This window comes from Rhinatrema bivittatum, chromosome 9 (genome assembly GCF_901001135.1).
Source record: "Rhinatrema bivittatum chromosome 9, aRhiBiv1.1, whole genome shotgun sequence".
Taxonomy (NCBI): Eukaryota; Metazoa; Chordata; class Amphibia; order Gymnophiona; family Rhinatrematidae; genus Rhinatrema; species Rhinatrema bivittatum.
Window position 1 is genome coordinate 37,277,414 of NC_042623.1, and position 19,244 is coordinate 37,296,657.

General features: G+C 46.9%; 1 protein-coding gene across 1 annotated transcript in view; it reads left to right on the forward strand.

Moving 5' to 3' along the window:
- CHKB (choline kinase beta) overlaps window positions 1-19,244 on the forward strand; it is a 54,720-nt gene that overhangs the window by 21,968 nt on the left and 13,508 nt on the right. Inside the window, exons 6-10 of the mRNA XM_029615472.1 lie at window positions 6,324-6,382; window positions 7,221-7,308; window positions 7,878-7,986; window positions 8,882-8,985; window positions 16,527-16,608. Of these exons, the coding sequence (XP_029471332.1) occupies window positions 6,324-6,382; window positions 7,221-7,308; window positions 7,878-7,986; window positions 8,882-8,985; window positions 16,527-16,608 (442 nt within the window). The remainder of the gene's footprint in view (window positions 1-6,323; window positions 6,383-7,220; window positions 7,309-7,877; window positions 7,987-8,881; window positions 8,986-16,526; window positions 16,609-19,244) is intronic.

Sequence of the window (19,244 nt, forward strand, 5' to 3'; positions counted from 1 at the left end):
GCCAGTAAAACTTAGATCTACCCAAACTGGTGCATGGTCGGAAACCACAATATTTTCTATACCTGCAGACACTACTCGAGTAAAGACATGGGTGCTCAGAAGGAAATAATCTAAAGGAGCACTGGTAGCATGCGCTCGGGACACATGTGTGAAGTCTTTTTCTGTCGGATGGAGCATCCTCCAAACATCTAATAAGTGCAGACCTTTCGTGAGCATCGCAGGACCTCGGCTTTGCCCCGTTGACACATCCAGGAGGGGGTCCTGGATGGTGTTAAAGTCCCCCCCCCCCCCCAACTAGCAGAATCCCAGAGGCATAAGGTAGCAGGTGGGCGTAGAGCTCCTTATAGAACTTGGTGTCATACACATTGGGGGCATAGACATTTCACAATACAGCTGTTTGATGAAAGATTTCGGTAACCAGGATAATATATCGGCCTTTCGGGTCTTTAATTTCCCTGAGAATTTTTACCGGGAGTTTCTTATCAAAGAGTATAGCTACACCCCCCGAGTGCGAGTTCACGGAGGCAAAGCGAACCTCTCCCACCCAGTGCCTACGGAGTTTTGCATGTTCTGTGTCTGTTAAGTGTGTTTCTTGCAAATAAGCAATCGCTGTGAGCTTCTTTTTTAACAGTGTAAGCACTTTGGAACACTTGATGGGTGAATTAAGGCCACAAACGTTCCAGGATGTCAAACGGGTGGATTTAGCCAGCACTTCTCGTCATTAGCCGTAAAGGAATGAATGAGATAGTAATAAAGTTCCCGGTGACCCTCCCAGCCAAGGCCACCAGCCAGTTAATTTCTTGCGTGAGCCCCAGACCTGGCCCAAACATAGCAAAGCTGATCCCTCTCATGAACCAATAACATTGAACCAGGACCCCATCAACAACCCCATCCCTGCCCCCTCCCAAACTCTCCCTGAGTCATTTCCCCTCTTTCCCCAAAAACCGGTATCAGAGCCTTCATATGGAAGGCTTGGAGATCTAATCCGATGTGTCCTGGCCCATGCTATTATACAACAAGGTGCATGTAAGCTACAAGGTACCAAACAGGAACGAGGAAGAAAAAAAACACCCCTGCTTAACACCCCACAATGTTCAGGGTAAAGCGGCAGTAAACAGTCCTTGTCTGCTGTCCCTAGAATTCTCAAACATGGGACTTGGTCCTCCAAGAGGGGTCCATTCTCCAATGGCCCCAGCGCTTTCTGATGCGGCGACAAAAGGAAAAAAAAACCCAAAAAACTGCCAATGATATGTCATTGTCTCCTGAAAACAGATCCAAGTTTAGCCATCATGTTTCACGAGAAATGCAACATATCCTGTCCCATGGCCACTACAAGATCAGCCGGATCCTCACTAGGTAGTCCAGGGAGCCATAGGAAATCCGATCCGCCCTGCCATTGTAAAGTTCACGACAGTTTAGATAAAGAAAAAAAGACCGGAGTAATATACACCGGGTGCATCACCTGCCATTGAATTATGAGATCCAGGCAGTTTAGAAGAAAATGCAGGCAGCACCCATGGGAAATTCCTTTCTGGCCGCCCTCTTAAGTCTGAGTCATGACCGCATAGGTTCCCTCTGGGGTTCCTAACCAACCACTATAAGAACTAACGCCGGGCCCCGCCAAAATGAGCACTCCTGGGCTGATCAGGCAGCCATTTTGTCCAAGAAAGACTGGGCTCCATCCGGGCTATCAAACACATGAACTTTATCAGAGGCCCAGATACGCAGACGAGCAGGAAATAATAATGAGAATTTTATACCTCTTTGGTGCAGGGAAGTACAAATCGGCGAAAAGTTCTTCCGGGCCACAAAAACTGATGCCGAGAAATCCTGGAACACTCTAATCTGCTGCCCCTGGTAAGTAAGGGTAGAGATGTTGCGTGTGGTGCGCCAAATCAGCGACTTATGGGCTGAGTTCAAAATTTTTGCAATAATGAGGTGTGGCCTCCCTGCATTGTTATGGCATACCCCGAGGCGATGGGCTCCCTCGATCACTAATTTCCCCTGTAACTGGGGAAGACTAAGCGCCTCTGGCAGCCACTCCGTCAAGACATCACATAGGGTGCTTTCTGTGAATCTGAGGTTATCCCTCCGTGTTCTGTTCTCCAGGTCATCTACTTTGGCTTGGAGCGCCGCTATTTGCTTCTCTTGTGACGCCCAGGTCGCCAGTCGGGAGGCCACGCAGTCTTCCAGGGCTGAAATTTTGAGTTCCGCCTGTTCCAAACGGGGGTTCAGAGTGGACAGCGTTTCTCTTACCTCCCCCAGCTGAGAGTTAATACGGTCCCATTTTTCATCTAATGCATTTCGGATAGCGTCCTTAATTTCCGCGACAGTATGAGCCGCACCAGGGGAGGGTGGGTCACTATCGCTGGCTGCCGCCATTTTCCCCTCCAGAGCGCGTGGTTTCTCCTTCGCTCTGCGCCCGCTTTTGGTGGTCATGACTGGCGAATTTCGGCACCAGGATTTGATAGAGGTCATATACTTGTCTTGATCTACGGCCCCGTGGGTTAACGTCGGCTGGATACGCGGTGATGGGCCTGGATAGAAGGAGTGGGCCTAGGAGCTAGAGAGCTACACGTCCTCTCTGCTCAGCACATCACGTGATCCCCCGTAATCTTCCCTTTAAAGGGAAGCTTCTCTTTGGGGAAGATTTGGATCAATTTATGAAGTCTTTGATCAAATCCAAAGGAAATAGGTTGCCTGATAAGAAGAGCAATAAGAATGAGTTTCTCTCTCTTTCGTTTTCTGGACTGGTGGAGATTTCGTTCAGGCAAGGGTTCCTCTGTGTGTGGGATGAAGAAGTCTTCAGAAATTGTCCTTTTGGGGCACCCGCAGATTCTCCACGGATGGCGCCGGTCAGGGGAAAGGAGGCAGAAAGGGTGCATAATGAAGTCAGGGTTCCCCACTCCTTGGAGGAAGCGGTAGGGGGTAGAATGTCCCATTTTTATGAGGAGTGGGTCAAGATCATCTTGGACTGGTGAGTTTTGGAGGTGGTAAAAGAAGATTACACCTTAGAATTTTCACATCCGGTCAAGGAGGCTTTTCTGGAGTCCGACTGCTCTTGTGGAAAACAGGAGGTAGTTTGTTAATCTTGGAAGCGATAGTTCCAGTTCCGGTGGGTGAACAGAGATTGGGGGAGGTACTCCATTTATTTCATAGTGCCGAAAAAGGATGGCACTTCTGTCCCATCCTGAACTTGCAACCTTGCGGGTCCTGCGGTTTTGCATGGAAACGTTACGCACTGTAATAGAGGCGGTTCGCAAAGGAGAATTCCTGGCGTCATTGAATGTGAAGCTTATCTTCACATTCAAAAGGACCATCAGAGGTTTCTAAGGTTCATGGTGCTGGGGCAGCATTTTCAGTTTCAAGCTCTCCCCTTTGGGCTGGCTATGGCACCCGTACGTTCATGAAGGTGGTGGTGGCAGTCTTGCGACGAGGGCATTTTAATCCATCCATATCTGGACGATTGGCTTATCTGGGCAAAAATGGAGGAAGAGTGCAGTCTGGCGGGTGATGGACACCTTGAATTCGCTGGGTTGGGTCATAAATGTCAGTCACCTAGTACCAACTCAGTCACTGGAGTATCAGAGAGCTCGCTTTGATACCCAGAAGGGCAGGGTTTTTCTGACAGCAGACAGGTCGTTGAAGTTACAGGCGCAGGTGTCGTGTCTGAACCTGCCTGTGCCAAAGGTCTTAGATCATTTGCAGGCTCTGGGTTCCATGGCTTCCACATTGGATTTGGTGCTGTGGTCCTTTGCTCACATGAGGCCTTTGCAACAGGCTCTGTTGTCCAGGTGGAATCCGATGTTGGAGTATCAGCTGCTGTTGCCTCTCCTGAGAATATCCAGGTCTTTCCTGGTGGCTCTCTCTCAGCACAACGTGGAAAAGGGAGTGGATCTGGAGGCCCCGGATTGGGTAGTGGGCACCACAGATGCCAGCTTCAAGGGTTGGAGGGTGGTGTGCCTGGGATGGTCTACCCAAGGTCTTTGGTCTGCCACAGAGGCATCCTAATCTATCAATTGTCTCGAGACTAGGGCGGTCCACAGGGCTCTGGAGGTGTTTCTTCCCTGGATCACAGGTCAGATGGTTTGGATTTTCTCAGACAATGTGACTGTGGCGTACATCTATCATAAGAGGCACGAGGGATCGCAACATCTCTTTGTATGGGCAGAACATCATCTGGCGGGCATAACGGCATCTCACATCGCAGGAGTGGACAATGTGCAGGCAGATTTTCCTCAGAGGCAACAACTAGATCCGGGGGAATGGGCATTGACTCTGGAAGCCTGGGGTGCCAGGTAGGATGTTCCTCAGGTGGACCTCATGGCAACGCCAAGGTTTTTCAGTCTCAGAAGAGAGAGGTTCTGGTGTGCTTGTGGCCAACGGAGGTTCTTCTGTATGTGTTCCCTCCTTGGCTTTTTACCAGTTATGTGCTGTGACACTGGAAGGGTGCTGCTGGTGGCGCTGGAGTGGCCACGTCTGCCGTGGTTCGCAGATCTGGTGCATCTGGCGATAGATAGTCCTCTCAGGTTGGTTCATCTGCCAGGGCTGCTATGTCAAGGACCAATATTTTCGGATTGGGAGGATCACTTTTGTCTCATGGCTTGGCTTTTGAAAGGCAGCGATTGCACCTGAAAGGTTATTCGGAACTATGGCTACATCTATGGTGTATATCAGAGTCTGGAAGGTGTTTGACTCCTGGTGTCTTCAACAGTAGTTGGGTCCCTTCTTTGTGGGTGTTTCTCACATTTTGTTGTTTTTACAGCAGGGGTTGTCCAAGGGCCTGGCCTATAGTTCGCTCTGTGTCCTGGTTTCAACCTTGGGTTGCCTTAGGGGCAATGTTCAGGGGAGTCTTTGGTCTCTCATCCCAGTGTGGTTAGTTTCCTAAAGGGAGTTAAGCATTTACGTCCTCGGGTTCGGAAAGTATGTCCTGACTGGATCCTCAATTTAGTTTTGTGGGTGCTCTGTGGGGGAGCCATTGAGTCAGGGATCTTTGAAGACTGTTTCTGGTGGCTATTTGTTCTTCCAGGTGGATTTCGGAGCTTTAGTCTGTTGTGTAGGGACCCCTTTTTGCGTATTGCCACTGATGGGTTGATGTTGCATACAATTCCCTCCTTGCCGAAGGTGGTTTCTTCCTTTTATGAGAATCAGTCAGTGGAGCTTCCAGCATTTCCAGAGTGGTCTAAGGAATCTCCACAGGAGAGAGAGAGCTTCATTTTCTGGATGTGTGTTCCATGTTGCTGCGCTTTTTGAAGGTCATTAACAGCTTTTGGCAGTCGAATCACCTATTTGTGGTGTTCAGTAGAGCGAAGAAAGGAGAGAGAGCTTCTAAAGCTGATATCTTGCTGGCTGAAGGAAACCATTTGCTTGGCATATATTTTGTAAGGGTTGTGAAATTCCGTCAGGCCTGAGGGTGCATTCTATAGAGCACAGGCAGCTTCTTGGGTGGAGTGTCAGTTGGTGTCTCCTCAGATATGTAGGGCTGCGGTGTGATCCTTGCTTATTACTTTTTCCAAGCATTACTGTTAGATGTTCAGGTGCCGAATGACACAACCTTTGGGAAAAGTGTTCTCCACGCAGGTCTTTCAGGTTCCTGCACAGTGTAGGAATGCTTTGGTACATCCCACTTGCCTGGACTGATCTGGGTATGAACAGGAAAGGAAAACTGGTTCTTACCTGCTAATTTTCGTTCCTGTAATGCCACGTATCAGTCCAGAGACCGTCCTGTTGCTACCGAAAGACTGACTGTCCTGATGATGGTGGTCAGCTTATTCCAGAAAAGATTTCTATTTGTACATAAGTTGTTTTTTTCTTAATGTATGTTATCGGGTTCCTAGAAGTGTGAGAGCGGGCTGTTCAGGGGGATTGATTTCTTCTCTCTGCCTTGGGTACAGGTCTATAATGAGGGGACTGCAGGTGTCACTCTTGGAAATGTAGCAGTGCCTCAGAATTTTTGTTCTCTGCCTCCATCTGATGGTGGGGATGCAAAACCCACTTGTGTGGTGTGGACTGATCTGTGGTATTACAGGAACTAATAACAGGTAAGAACCAATTTTCCTTTCCTTAAATGGGCTTTTATACAGAGAGACTGGGACTGAGCAGGAAAGTCTTCCCATGGTCTAGACTTCAGAGACTGCAGATTTTGAGGAGTGATCTGTGACCTGCAGTTTGCTTGTTGCACTGCAGCTATGCCTTTACTCTGTGACAGATGGGGCACCTCTTTGCTGTTTTGTTTTTCCTATTACAAATACTATGAAGACAAGCATATCCAAAAAATTTACATTTCTGTCCTTGGAAACTGTTTTTTTTTCTCTTGCATTTAGGCACTTGCTAGAGCATACCGCCTCCCCTGTTGTCTTCTGCCACAATGATGTTCAAGAAGGTTAGAAACAGCTGGCTTTGTGCTGGTGACTGGCTGATGCTATGCAGTGGCTTCAGAGTGGCTCTCTTTCCTAATGTGGGAGCGAGTTCCATGGCTCAGTGTATCTATCTTTGTAGCCTATGGCGGGAGGAGATGAGATAAGTGAATAGGGAGGCAGTGTTAGATTTTTGAGGGATAGAGAGGTGGCATTTGTCCTTTAAAGATCAGTGTGTGATATTGGGGTACACAGAGCAAGAAGACGAGAATAACCAGAAAAGAGAAGAGGTGATAGTCTTGGTATGAATTTTGGGTGAGGCTCATTTAGGAATGCTGTGTATAATTCAAAAGGCTATAAACAGACGAGTCCAGAGGGTGGCTACCAAAATGGTCATGGTCTTCACCACAAAGCATATGATGACAGATGTGTAAGATCTAAACACATATACCCTAGAGGAAAGGGGAGATATGATAGAGATATTCAGATACCTCTGAGAAATAAATGCAAAGGATGTTTAAGAATGGGGGGGGGGGGGGGGGGTGTCTTGGGACGAAGTTGAAAGGAGGGGAAGACTTAGTATAATCTTAGGAAATATTTCTTCACCGAAAGGGTGGTGAGAGCATGGGGCAGTATCTGAATTCAAGAAAGCACAGGCTTTCTGGGGAAGAGATAATAAGCCTGAGCAGGAAGTTAGGATAGGCAGACTGAATGGGCCTTATGGTCTTTATCTGCTGTCATGTTTTTTGAAGTTTGTGGTGACAGGAGATGTTTGAATTTTTTGGGTTGCTGGATGGAGATTGGGATGTTTTGAAGTATTTTTGGGAGATTGTATACTTTTTTCTTCCCTCTTACTCTTTCCAGGGAACGTTCTGCTGCTGGATAACCGGGCCCACTGCCCTAAGGACAGATTAATGCTCATTGACTTTGAGTACAGCAGCTATAACTACAGGTGTGTGATAGTCATAAAGTGGGAATTCTGTGCTGTTTGATAGTAACATATGTTCCAGCCACTCTGTCCCTTGTGCTTTGTAGCTCCTACCTGTGCTCTGCATGTTTGATGTTTTTTGGTGCACTCTCATGGCCACTCTCTGAATTTTACAGCACCCCTCTGTCACAGCTGCTGGCTATGTTCTTGGGTGCAGGGTGTCTGGTTTTAGTCTGACTGTGCTCTTGGGTAGGCTTCTGTCCCACTGGATGCTCTTTGCATTGTGCATGGGATTCTTCTCTCTATGCTGTATCAGCCACTATTTCCAGTCTGTGTATCGAGTCTTCTTTCACTAATATCCTAGCTGCTGCCTGAGTTGCTGCTTGCACTCTGCAGTGGGGGACCTCTTTCTTTACTGTCTTACTGTTGCCTGCATTCTACACTAACACTTCCTTGACCTTCCCAAAGTTGGTGAATATTTATTTCAGAGAGTGATGGGTTGCTGTAGCACTGATGTGTTCCTTTCTTTAGATGTAAGCACTTCTGGATTATTGTGATAATTGCAGAACTTTTTTTTTTTTTTAATCTTGCAGGGGCTTTGACATTGGGAACCATTTTTGTGAGTGGATTTATGATTATACCTATGACAAGTGGCCATTCTACAAATCTAGCCCAAGTAACTATCCAAACAGAGACCAACAGGTAAACATGTATAGTGATCGTGCCTGCATGGCTGCTGATCCACTGTAGCTTCTCGTTATCACCCTTCCATTTTCTATGAATCTGATCGTACACCTATTTCTATAATCTCTGCTTTTTTAAGTCCTGAATTTAACCCCAAATCATTAAGACCCTTATTATGCTTTCCAACTTATGGAATGTTAATTATGTAAAAAGGGTCCATGTCTGTCTATCTGTGGGTAAAATACCTCTTCAAGAAAGGCATGGAAAGTCTCTCCAACTTTGGTTCACTGGAAGAAAATGGAAAGAACCTGGAGTTTTAAAATCAGAAACACTGGGTTAGTATTTTCTGAGAACAAACCCTCCCAAAAAAATTCCTATTGCTTTACTATGGGAGGTAGAGGCTGCAGAATATTGACAGACTGGTGTTTAGTAATCTCCATGCCACAAACACCATCTTTTTAAATCTGTCCCTTTCTCTGTTTCACACATTTGACTGATTTATATTCCGCCTTTCAGGTACTTCAAAGCTCATCAATATCCATACAATCCTTAACTAACACACATTATCCCATCTTATGCACACATTACTCCGCATGCTATCCACGCAGTCTACGTTCCTCCACATGTATGCAATTCCCAGCTCTGCGGCACACAATCCTCACCCCCCTTACATACAGTCAACATATACAGTTTGTGACAACCTTCCTCAGCTATCTGTGGTTTCTACCCCCTTGAGGGCTGCAAGACTTAGTTGTACATATCTATAATACTGTCTCCTCTGATATGCATCTACAATACTGTCTGTCTCTCTCCCACCCATAGTCTGGCCCGTGCACAGGGAACACAAACACAAGGTCTCCCAGCTCTAATAGGGTGTTTGTTTAATCGCGATGTTTGTTCTTTGCTTTTGAAGCTTCTTTTTATACGACACTACCTCTTGGAGTTTTCTGGGAACAGTGGAAAGACAGCAGAGGAACAATCCCAGATTGAAGAAGCAATGATTGTGGAAATTAACCGGTAAGGAGGATTAGAGGAACCTCTGGGGTTTCTGTATAAGGGGAAGGGAGAGAATAGTGTTCTTGGAGAGGTCGAGTGTATCAGGGAGACTTTTTAAAAGAGGAATATCAGTGAGCAGGGACTACAGTGTGGAAAGTTCTAGAATAGTTACAACCTGGCTCCATGTCATAAGGAACAGGCTAATCCAGTCCTGGATTTACCTGAGAATCAGAACTACCATTCCCTGCATGCAATTGTGTAAAGCAAAATTGCTTACCTTGTAATAGGTGTTATCCCAGGACAGCAGGATGTAGTCCTCACATATGGGTGACGTCACTAACTGAGCCCTAGTGCGGGAAAGTTTTCTGTCAAAGTTTCTAGAAACTTTTGACTGGCACTGTGGTGCCACTGAGCATGCCCAGCATGCTATGATATTCTCTGCCACAGGTGTCTCTCTTCAGTCTTGTATGTAGCAATAAGCTTTGGCAAAAAATAAAATAATAAGATATGAGACCCAACTCCGCGGGATGGCGGGTGGGTTCTGTGAGGACTACATCCTGCTGTCCTGGGATAATACCTATTACAAGTAAGCAATTTTGCTTTATCCCAGGACAAGCAGGATGCTAGTCCTCACATATGGGTGATTAGCAAGCTAGAGGCTGAGTCATTATGTATTGACGCAACAGTGAAGTATTGTTGGTGAAAATGAATCAGCCGAAGATCACAGCAGGTTGGATGTAGAAGGAGTTGGGATTATACTGGAAACAAGTTCTTTAAGACAGATTGTCCATAGGCTGAATCTTGTCGTCCTTCTTTGTCCAAACAGTAATGAGCTGCAAAGGTGTGAAGAGAACTCCATGTTGCTGCTTTACATATGTCAAGGATTGGCACTGAACGATAATGTGCTACTGAGGTTGACATTGCTCTTACTGTGAATGTGCCTTTACTCGCCCTTGGAGAGGAAGGCCTGTTTTTTCATAGTAAAACTGTATGCAATCTGCTAGCCAATTGGATAGAGTATGTTTACCCACTGCTTTCCCTGGTTTGTTTGGATCATAAGAAACAAAAAGTTGATTGGTTTTCCTGTGGACTGCCATGCGGTTTAAATAGAAGGATAGGGCACGTTTACAGTCCAATGTATGTAAAGCCTGTTCTCCTTGGTGAGAATGGGGCCTTGGGAAGAAAGTGGGTAAAACTATGGATTGGTTCAAGTGGAGTTCCGTAACTATTTTGGGAAGGAATTTTGGATGTGTACGGAGAACCACCCTATCATGTAAGAATTTCGTGTAGGGGGGCGTATGTTACAAGTGCTTGTAACTCACTAACCCTTCTAGCTGTTGTAATAGCTGTGAGGAAGATAGTCTTCCATGTGAGAAATTTGAGATCACATGAATCTATGGGTTTGAAAAGAGAACGCATAAGTCTTGTTAATACCAGATTCAGGTCCCATTCTGTGACAGGGGGTCGAATTGGTGGTTTAAGATGTGTTAAACCTACTGACAAGAGGTTGAGTGGAGATTGGTGCATCTCTTATCCTTTCATGGTAAGATGAGATTGCTCTGAGATGTACTCTTACTGACTAAGTCTGGAGGCCAGAGTCTGAAAGATGATATAAATAGTCTAGTAGAGAAGTAGTGGGACAAGTAAAAGGATCAATATTGTTTTGTCTGCACCACAAAGTAAATCTTTCATTTTGAAGAGTAGTTCTTTCTTGTGGAAGGTTTACGTGAAGCTATAAGCACTTCAGATACATTGGTTGAAAGATTGAGCGGTTGTAAAGTCAAGCTTTCAACATCCATGCTGTCAGGGATAGGGATTGAAGGTTTGGATGGCGCAATCGACCCTGATCCTGAGTTATGAGAGTGGGAGCTATTCCCAGACGAATTGGATTCCTGATCGAGAGGTCTAGAAGTGTGGGAAACCATACTTGGCGAGGCCAATATGGGGCTATGAGTATCATAGACCCTTTGTCCTGTTGTAGCTTCACTAGAGTTTTGGTTATGAGCGGTATGGGAGGATACGCGTATAGTAGGCCTAAGTTCCAAGGGCAAGCAAAGGCATCCTTGGTTGGCTGGTTCTTCTGTCTGTGTAGAGAACAGAAGTTGTCCACTTTGTGGTTCAGATGTGACGCAAAGAGGTCTATTGTTGGTTGTCCCAAACTTTGAAATATCCTGGTCGCTACTGAGGGATCCAGTGACCATTCGTGTGGTTGGAACTGACGACTGAGTCGATCCGCCACTACATTGTGAATGCCTACCAGATAAGTGGCCCGGAGAAGTATTGAGTGGTTTAGGGCCCAATCCCAAATCTGTGCAGCTTTTTGACAAAGGAGATACGAACCTGTACCTCCCTGTTTGTTGATGTATCACATGGCTACTGTGTTGTCCGTTTGGATGAGAACAGTCTTGTGTGAAAGGCAGTCCTTGAATGCATGCAGTGCATAACATATAGCTCGAAGCTCCAGGAAATTGATTTGGAAAGTTGCTTCGAGTTTTGTCCAAGTACCCTGGGTTTGGAGATTGTCTGTGAGCTCCCCAACCCAAGGTGGATGTATCTGTGGGACTGGTTGTTGGAAGGGTAAGCCCTTGCGCAAATTGTCCTTGTTTACCCACCAGAGAAGTGAGGAACGTAGTTGGTGGGTTATTTGGATTGAAGAATGTAGTGGTTGAATGGTTTGGATCCATTGTAATCTTAGAGTCCATTGGATTACCCTCATGGCGAGCCTTGCTAGAGGTGTGACATGAACTGTAGAGGCCATGTGGCCTAGTAAAATTAGAAACTTATGAGCTGTTGCTTGTTTCTTTGAGTGAATTGAGTGAGTTTTGCCAACAAGGACAATGTTTCTGCTCGATCCTCGGGTAGAAAGGCCTTTGCAGGGACGATGTTCAGTTCTGCTCCTATGAAGTGGAGCAGGTGAGAAGGTGTGAGATGGGACTTTTGATAATTGATGAGAGAGCCCATGGAGTGAAGTAGAGCAATTGTTCGGTTGAGAGAAATTATTGCTCCTTGGTGAGATTGACGTCTGATGAGCCAGTCGTCTAGATATGGGAAAACATGGACACCTTGTTTGTGCAAGTGTGCTGCTATTATTGCCAGACATTTGGTAAAAACTCTGGGAGCAGAGGCGAGTCCAAATGGCAGTACTGTGTATTGGAAATGTTGATGACCCACCATGAAGCTCAGATACTTGCGATGAGGAGGGAATATTGGGATGTGAGTGTAAGCGTCCTGAAGGTCCAGAGAACAAAGCCAGTCTCCTTTTTGAATAAGTGGGAGCATGGTGCCTAGAGAAACCATCCTGAACTTTTCTTTCTTTAGAAATTTGTTGAGATTTCTGAGGTCGAGGATGGGACGTAGGCCTCCTGTTTTCTTTGGAATGAGGAAGTTAACGGGAATAGAATCCTCTGCCCTGCTGAGTTGGAGGTACTAACTGGATAGCCTTGGCTCTCAGAAGGGCGGATAATTCTGCTTGTAGATGAGGTAGCTGAGATTTTTGCTGTGGGCAGAAACTCGGTGGAGAATCTGGTGGAATGGAGAGAAAATTGTTTGTAACCATGGGCGATTATAGAGAGTACCCATTGGTCTGTTATTGTTTGCCAGTGTGTGTAAAAGTGGGATACTCTTCCCCCCACTGGAAGATGTTTGAGGATTTAAAGGTGTGGCTTGTTCTCTGGCTTGAATCTCAAATTCCCGCCGTTGGGCCTGACTGAGGCGGAGGTTGCATGCGAGGAGCTCTTGTTTGGGAGCGTTGTTGTTGAGGCCTAGTAGATCTACTCCTGGAAGTTTGGGAGTAGTATCTTCGTGGCCTGTAGTAAGAACGCCTAGGTTCCCTCCGGGGTAGGCGTCGTTGTGGTTGTGTGGAAGTATCCTGAGGCATTTGGGACAGCTGGCGTAATGTTTCTGTATGGTCCTTTAGCTGTTGGACTGCTTCTTGGACCTTATCTCCAAATAAGTTGTCTCCCAAACACGGTAAATCTACAAGTTTTTCTTGGACCTCAGGCCTGAGATCCGAGGCCTTGAGCCATGCATACCTGCGAGCAGTAATTCCAGCAGCTGCAGTCCTGGAGGCAGTGTCAAAGCTGCTATAAGCCACTCTCACCTCATGTTTCCCTGCTTCTAGGCCTTTGTTCACTATGGCCTGTGCTGGTTCTTGAAACTGTGCAGGTAAAGAATTTATGAATTCTTCCATCTGTTTCCATAAGTCTCTCTGATACTGTGTCATGTATAACTGGTATGCAGAGATTCTGGAATTTAGAATTGCAGCCTGATACACTTTTCTTCCCAAGGAATCGAGGAAGCGGTGATCCTTACCCGGGGGAGTTGAGGAGTGTGGGCGGATACGCCTTAATTTTTTCTGGGCAGATTCAACTACCACTGAGTGATGTGGTAGTTGTGCCTTTTGGAAACCAGGTGCTGTCTGTACCAGATAAGTTGAATCCACCCGTTTGTTTACTGCTGAAACTGTAGAAGGGTGCTCCCAGATCCGGTGTTGGAGATCTAAGAGCACCTCATGAATTGGGATGGCCAAAACTTGTTTGGGTGGATCTACAAATTGCAAGACCTCTAGAATATGTTGTCTAGTGTCTTGTTCTGTTGCCAATTTAAAAGGAATAGTATCTGCCATGTCCTGAATAAAGTTGGAAAATGACAGGTCCTCTGGTGGGGACTTTTTTCTCGGTTCTGGTGGAGAAGGTTCCGACATGAAGCCCCCAGAAGACGTGTCTGTACCGTGGCTATCCCAGGAATCATCGTCGTCATCCCTATAAGGAGATTTTGTGATGGATTTGGGTGGTAAATGTATTCCTGATGGACCTGGTAATGGGTCATTGATGGGAAGTAATGGAGATGTCTGTTTCACCGGTTTCTTTGGCAAAGTGTCGATGACACTTTGATACCTTTGCAGTAGACGCTGGAAGAAAGCTAGATCTTGAACTTCTGGCTCTTCCGGTGGTGGTTGCGTCGATGGAATAGCCGCCGGAATCTGTCGACGTCTAAGGTAGTCATCTCTGTGTTGAAACTGCCGTCGGTGGTGTTATTGGAATCGACGTTGAAGAGGTCGATGGCAGGTGTGCATATATAGATGTCGACGCAGTTATTCTGGATGTCGACATTGAGTCACCTTTTGTCCTCGGTGTGAACAGCGGCATCTGTGGTCCCACCGGCATCTATGCTGGGAGCATCGGCATTGACGAGCCCGTCGGAATCAATTGTTGTTCCATGAAAGCCTTTGATACCGCTTGTCTGATGATATCAGACAATTCCGGCGTTACAACTGATGGTACCAGAGCAGTTGTAAGCGGTGGCGGAGGCTGAGGTGTAGGATCCAGTGCAGAGCCCTGCAGAGGATCAGGTACCGAAGACTGAGGATGTGGCCCAGACGCCGACGTTTCCTCGGTCCGTGGCTGCTTCGCCATCGATGGTTCCTGGGAAGTGGTTTCGGACATCGATGGTAGTCTGTTGATGCTTGTGTTTTGACTTTTGAGGGTCGATGGATTTCATTGAAGGCGACGAAGGATCCCCTGACGGCCCCGGGCAAGGTTTTTTAAGTAACAAGCGCTTAATCGCTCCAGCCGGAGACGACGTCGATGATGGCGAAGGAGTTGGGATGAACTGAAGACGGAACAGATGTTCCATTTTTTCCAGTCGAGCTTTGCGGCCTTTCGGTGTCATCTCGGCGCATTGTGGGCAGTTATTTACCTCATGTTTTTCTCCGAGGCATAGCACACATTCGATGTGCGGGTCAGTAATCGACATTTTTCGAGCGCATACAGGACATTTTTAAAATCCTGTAGCCATATTTCTAGCCGACAGCCGTCGAAAAGAAATGAGAATTTGTGAGAGAAAAATTTCCTTCAAATAAAGGAAAAAATGAGACAGAGGTACTCACTGGCCAGTGAAGAAATTACCCCAAGAGATTTGTGAGAGAGAATATCAGATAGTTTGACTTTACAGTCAAAAAATGTGTTGAGAGAATCTCAATGGCTCCTATCCCGCGATGCCTACAGCAGCGCGGAAAGACGAAGACTGAAGAGAGACACCTGTGGCAGAGAATATAGCATGCTCGGTGGCACCACAGTGCCAGTCAAAAGTTTCTAGAAACTTTGACAAAACTTTCCTGCACTAGGGCTCCGTTGGTGACGTCACCCATATGTGAGGACTAGCATCCTGCTTGTCCTGGGATAAACCCAGGACTGGATTAGCCTGTTCCTTATGATATGGATCACACAAAAGAAGCCCTATAAACCAACGGATTCCAGAACCCTCACACACTGTAAACACACGTCACAAAACGTGGGTATCACTGGTCAGAGTTAATTCACAATAAAGTTATAACCATGTATGCAGTGCTAAATATATTCGTTTGTAGGACCTACAGCTTAATGAGTTTGGCTGACATTCAAACTCATACTCCAGTGAGAGGTCCATTTACTTATAATCACTCAATTTTTAAGTTTTGTTCAATTCTGAACTCAAACGAGTTCTTTTATATAAAATAATGTATCAACAAACTGAAGCTGCCACAAAGGAGTATTTAAAACACTCACAGATATATAGTGGCAAAATATTTGTAAGTCACACTTTTCTTGAAACACTTCAAATGTCTCACGAACAAATATTTGCAAAGATGATTCTACCTCTGTCTATTTTGAGAGAGTCTCATAAACACATACTGAAAAGCATCACATAACCAGATATTTGAAAAAAATACTCATCTGTATCATTGCGAGCAAAGGTCCATTGCAAAAAGAGTCCCGCCACGATCGTGTTTTGGACCACACCGGGTCCTGCTTCAGGGGAGACGACTCTTCAGAGGTTGATCTTAATTCCCAAACACAAACTTCAGTTCAGCTTCATTTTCCAAAAACACAACGCTTTAGTGGTTGCATCAGCTGCTTCTCGTCGCGGTCTGAGGTAAATGGACCTCTCACCTGGAGTATGAGTTTGAACGACAGCCAAACTCATTAAGCTGTAGGTCCTACAAACGAATATATTTAGCACTGCATAAGTGGTTATAACTTTATTGTGAATTGACCTTGTGATATGAGCCAGGTTGTAACTCTATTCTAGAATTACCTAAGTGGCAGCAAGCAGTGAAAGGAGTCTGGACTTCTTGGTTGTGGATCGTTCTACACCCGCTTCAGAACCTTTTGCTGCAAAGTTCCCAAACTGCCTTGCTGGTGATTTGAAACTTCTGGAATTCTCATTGGCTGCCATGGTAGAAAGTTTCCTAACTTCCTTTTTGCTGTTGCCAGTGATAAGCCACAGGAGAGGGGAGGCCTTGCTAATCAGGAACGTCATTAATGATGGTGTGAAGTTTAGAGTCATATTGTCTGTTCATTTATTTATTTTATTGTTTTATATACCGTCATTCAGTAGAGCCATCACAGCGGTTTACAAAAGTATACATTTTTCTTAGCAGTTGTGTAACAGTAAAAACAATTTGAACAATATCAGAAATAAGCACATCAAGTCCAGAGAGCATTATTAGGTTGGATGAGGATGGTATGCAGGTTCATCAATGTATTCTGCACTCCTGATTATGACCTTCCCACCTTCCTCAGATTTGCTCTGGCGTCTCACTTTTTCTGGGGTCTCTGGTCCATTCTGCAGGCAAAGATGTCCACCATTGAGTTTGGCTACCTGGTGAGTGTTCTGCTACCTAGCCGTGGGCATGCCACTTTATTTTCCCGTTCTTCTGCTCTAATCCCTGTCCTGTCAGAGACTCTCAGAATAGCTTTGGGGAAACCACTTCACCTTCTTGTGCCCCAGTTTACCTAGTGCTAACTGGGTGGTAATGTTGCTTTTCCCTTTTTGCCATTGGAAGCGATCAGGTAAGTCAGACCTCTGGTGCAGATGTGTTTCGGATGTATGTCTAACTTCTCTGAGAACTGCTTATAAATCCCAATTATTCATAACATTGTGAAGCTACACTGAACTTGTTAAATGACAGTAGCCTGTACATACTCAGATCAGCCAGACTCCTGGGTTTTGTCTCCCCAGCAGATAGAGACAGAAAGTTTTACTGACACTTAACACCTGCAGTCCCTCAGTATTTCTCTGTCTCCAGCAGATGGTGGAGGTGCAAAGCCTGCAGTCTGTTTAAAAAAAAAAAAAAAATTGGACTATAAATTTCAGAGGTGGTTAGGTCCTGGTGGGGCCATTCCCCCCCCCCCCCCCCCCCCGCCACCCCCAGCTTATGAGGCGGACGAGCAGGGGATCGGGACCCTTTTGTAGCTCGCTTCTTGATTGCCGGACAGGGCTGAAAACTGGAAGTCCCGGTTCACTCGCCCTGGGGGACAGACTGAGCTTGCAGCCATGCTCTGAGGGAAGTGCTTATTCATTTCTTGTTTTTCTTATTAAAGTTTTTGTTGTAAAAAAGAGAAAAAAGGAATTTATGAAAAGATCAGGAGGACAGCTGTGCAGAGAGCAGACGGGGGTGTGGCTGTAGGACTGCTCGTTTTTGCCTGGCTCTGCTCCTTACTCGATCAAGTGGCTCAGTCGTTTCTTCCTATCTCTCCGGCAGCTTTTGCGCTCACTGCCCGGAGCCATTTTTCATGCTGCAGCCTGTACAGCTTGTGGGGACGTGTGCGCGTCTCTTGCATGATGGCAAATGCTCCCAGTGCGCCTCTGGTGGGGAAGGCACTTCGGGGAGCATGACAGCAGTGAAGTTGACCAGGCACCAAGAGCCTGGGAGGCTGGCGCAGCAGCTTGCCGAGGAACCCTTCCTGATGAGCGCGGGAACAGCAGCCATTCCCTGTACGTACCCAGATCAGTCAAGACTGCTGGGTTTTGCCTCCCTTCTAGCAGATGGAGACAGAGAAAAACTTGAAGAGCATCCCCTCTTAACCTGGTGTGCCACCTTCATCTCCTCAGTATTTCTCTGTTTCCAGCAGATGGAGGTGGCAAACCCTACGGTCTTGCCCTGTGGTTTCAGGGCAAGTGGGGCCATCGCCCCTGGTAGTAGGTTTGAGGATCTAGGATTGGTAACCTGCAGGGCTACTGAATGGTAAGGCGCCCGGGGTGATCACTGGTGGTCCGGTCCCTCCCCACACCCTTTTTTTTTTTTATCTGCATCCCGGTCATCTTAAAGACCGAAGAAGGCTGACAGGCGGCTGCTCTTTTTTTTTGGTTGAGATCGGGGTTCGGGTGGTTTAAGGGCAGTTTCGCTTCCTCTGTGGCGTTTCTCCGAGCGGCAGCCATGTCCTTTTCTCTGCCTTGTCGGCACCTCCCCGTGCTCTCTCATGCCACGTCTGGTACGCTGTGTTGCCTGCGGGGAGTCTGCTTCACAGCTCTCCCACTTAGGGCTCTGTGCTAGGTACCTCCCTGGAGAGGAAGGTACCTCGGATAGGGGGCTGGGGTCAGCAGCTAAGCCTCGAGGTGCTGCCAAGAGATCTGCCCTTCAGGCTGACTCGTTCCCGCGCTCACGGCAATTTTGAATACACTCACTACCACATGGAATAAGGCATATGGGGGGGGGGCGCGGAATCTCCTCCTCGATTTGTCTCCAATTCCAGGCAGTCCTGAGGACCTTTTGGATCCCTACCAGGACCTTTCTGAGGGTGAGCCCGATCCCCTGGTGGGGGAAGGGAGCGGCACTAATGCCTTCTCATTGAACTTTGTGCTTTTAATGCACAAAGCCTTTCTGGCTACCTAGGCTCAGCAGAGCGAGACTTCGCCACCGGAACGTCCTGAGGGGCCTCCCCAGAAGATTCCCAGACGCCTAGAGTCCCAGGGATCCCTTCTGGTGAAGAAGCCACGGGGCTCCTCGCTCCCAGATGGGCCCACCTCTGACCCCCTCACGATTCCTTTACCTCTACCGGGGGCGGATCCAGTTGAGGACCTGGGGAAGAGGACGACCTGAAAGTTGTTCGCCTGTTCCACAGAGAAGAATTAGACCCACTCATCCTGTGGGTCTTGTCTGACCTCGGGGTGGAGCTCCCCCAGGAAATTTTACACTATAATTTGGTGGACCCAGCTCTGACAGGATTCAGGGCTCCTGCGAAGACTTTTCCCTTTCATCCCATGGTTTAGCAATTGATGACCCGGGAGTGGGATATGCCAGAGGCAGTCTCAGAGTGGGTCGGGCTATGGACAAGCTTTATCCCTTGCCCGAAGAAACCCTGGAGCTGTTGAAGTTCCCTGAAGTGGATGCCTCAGTATCAGCGGTGACGAAGAGGTCCACAATCCCAGGATCGGCAGCCCAGTACCTCCTAGGATAACAAACTTGAGGTTTTCCTGAAGTGGATATTCGAAGTTTCGGCTCTGGGTATCCGAGCAGC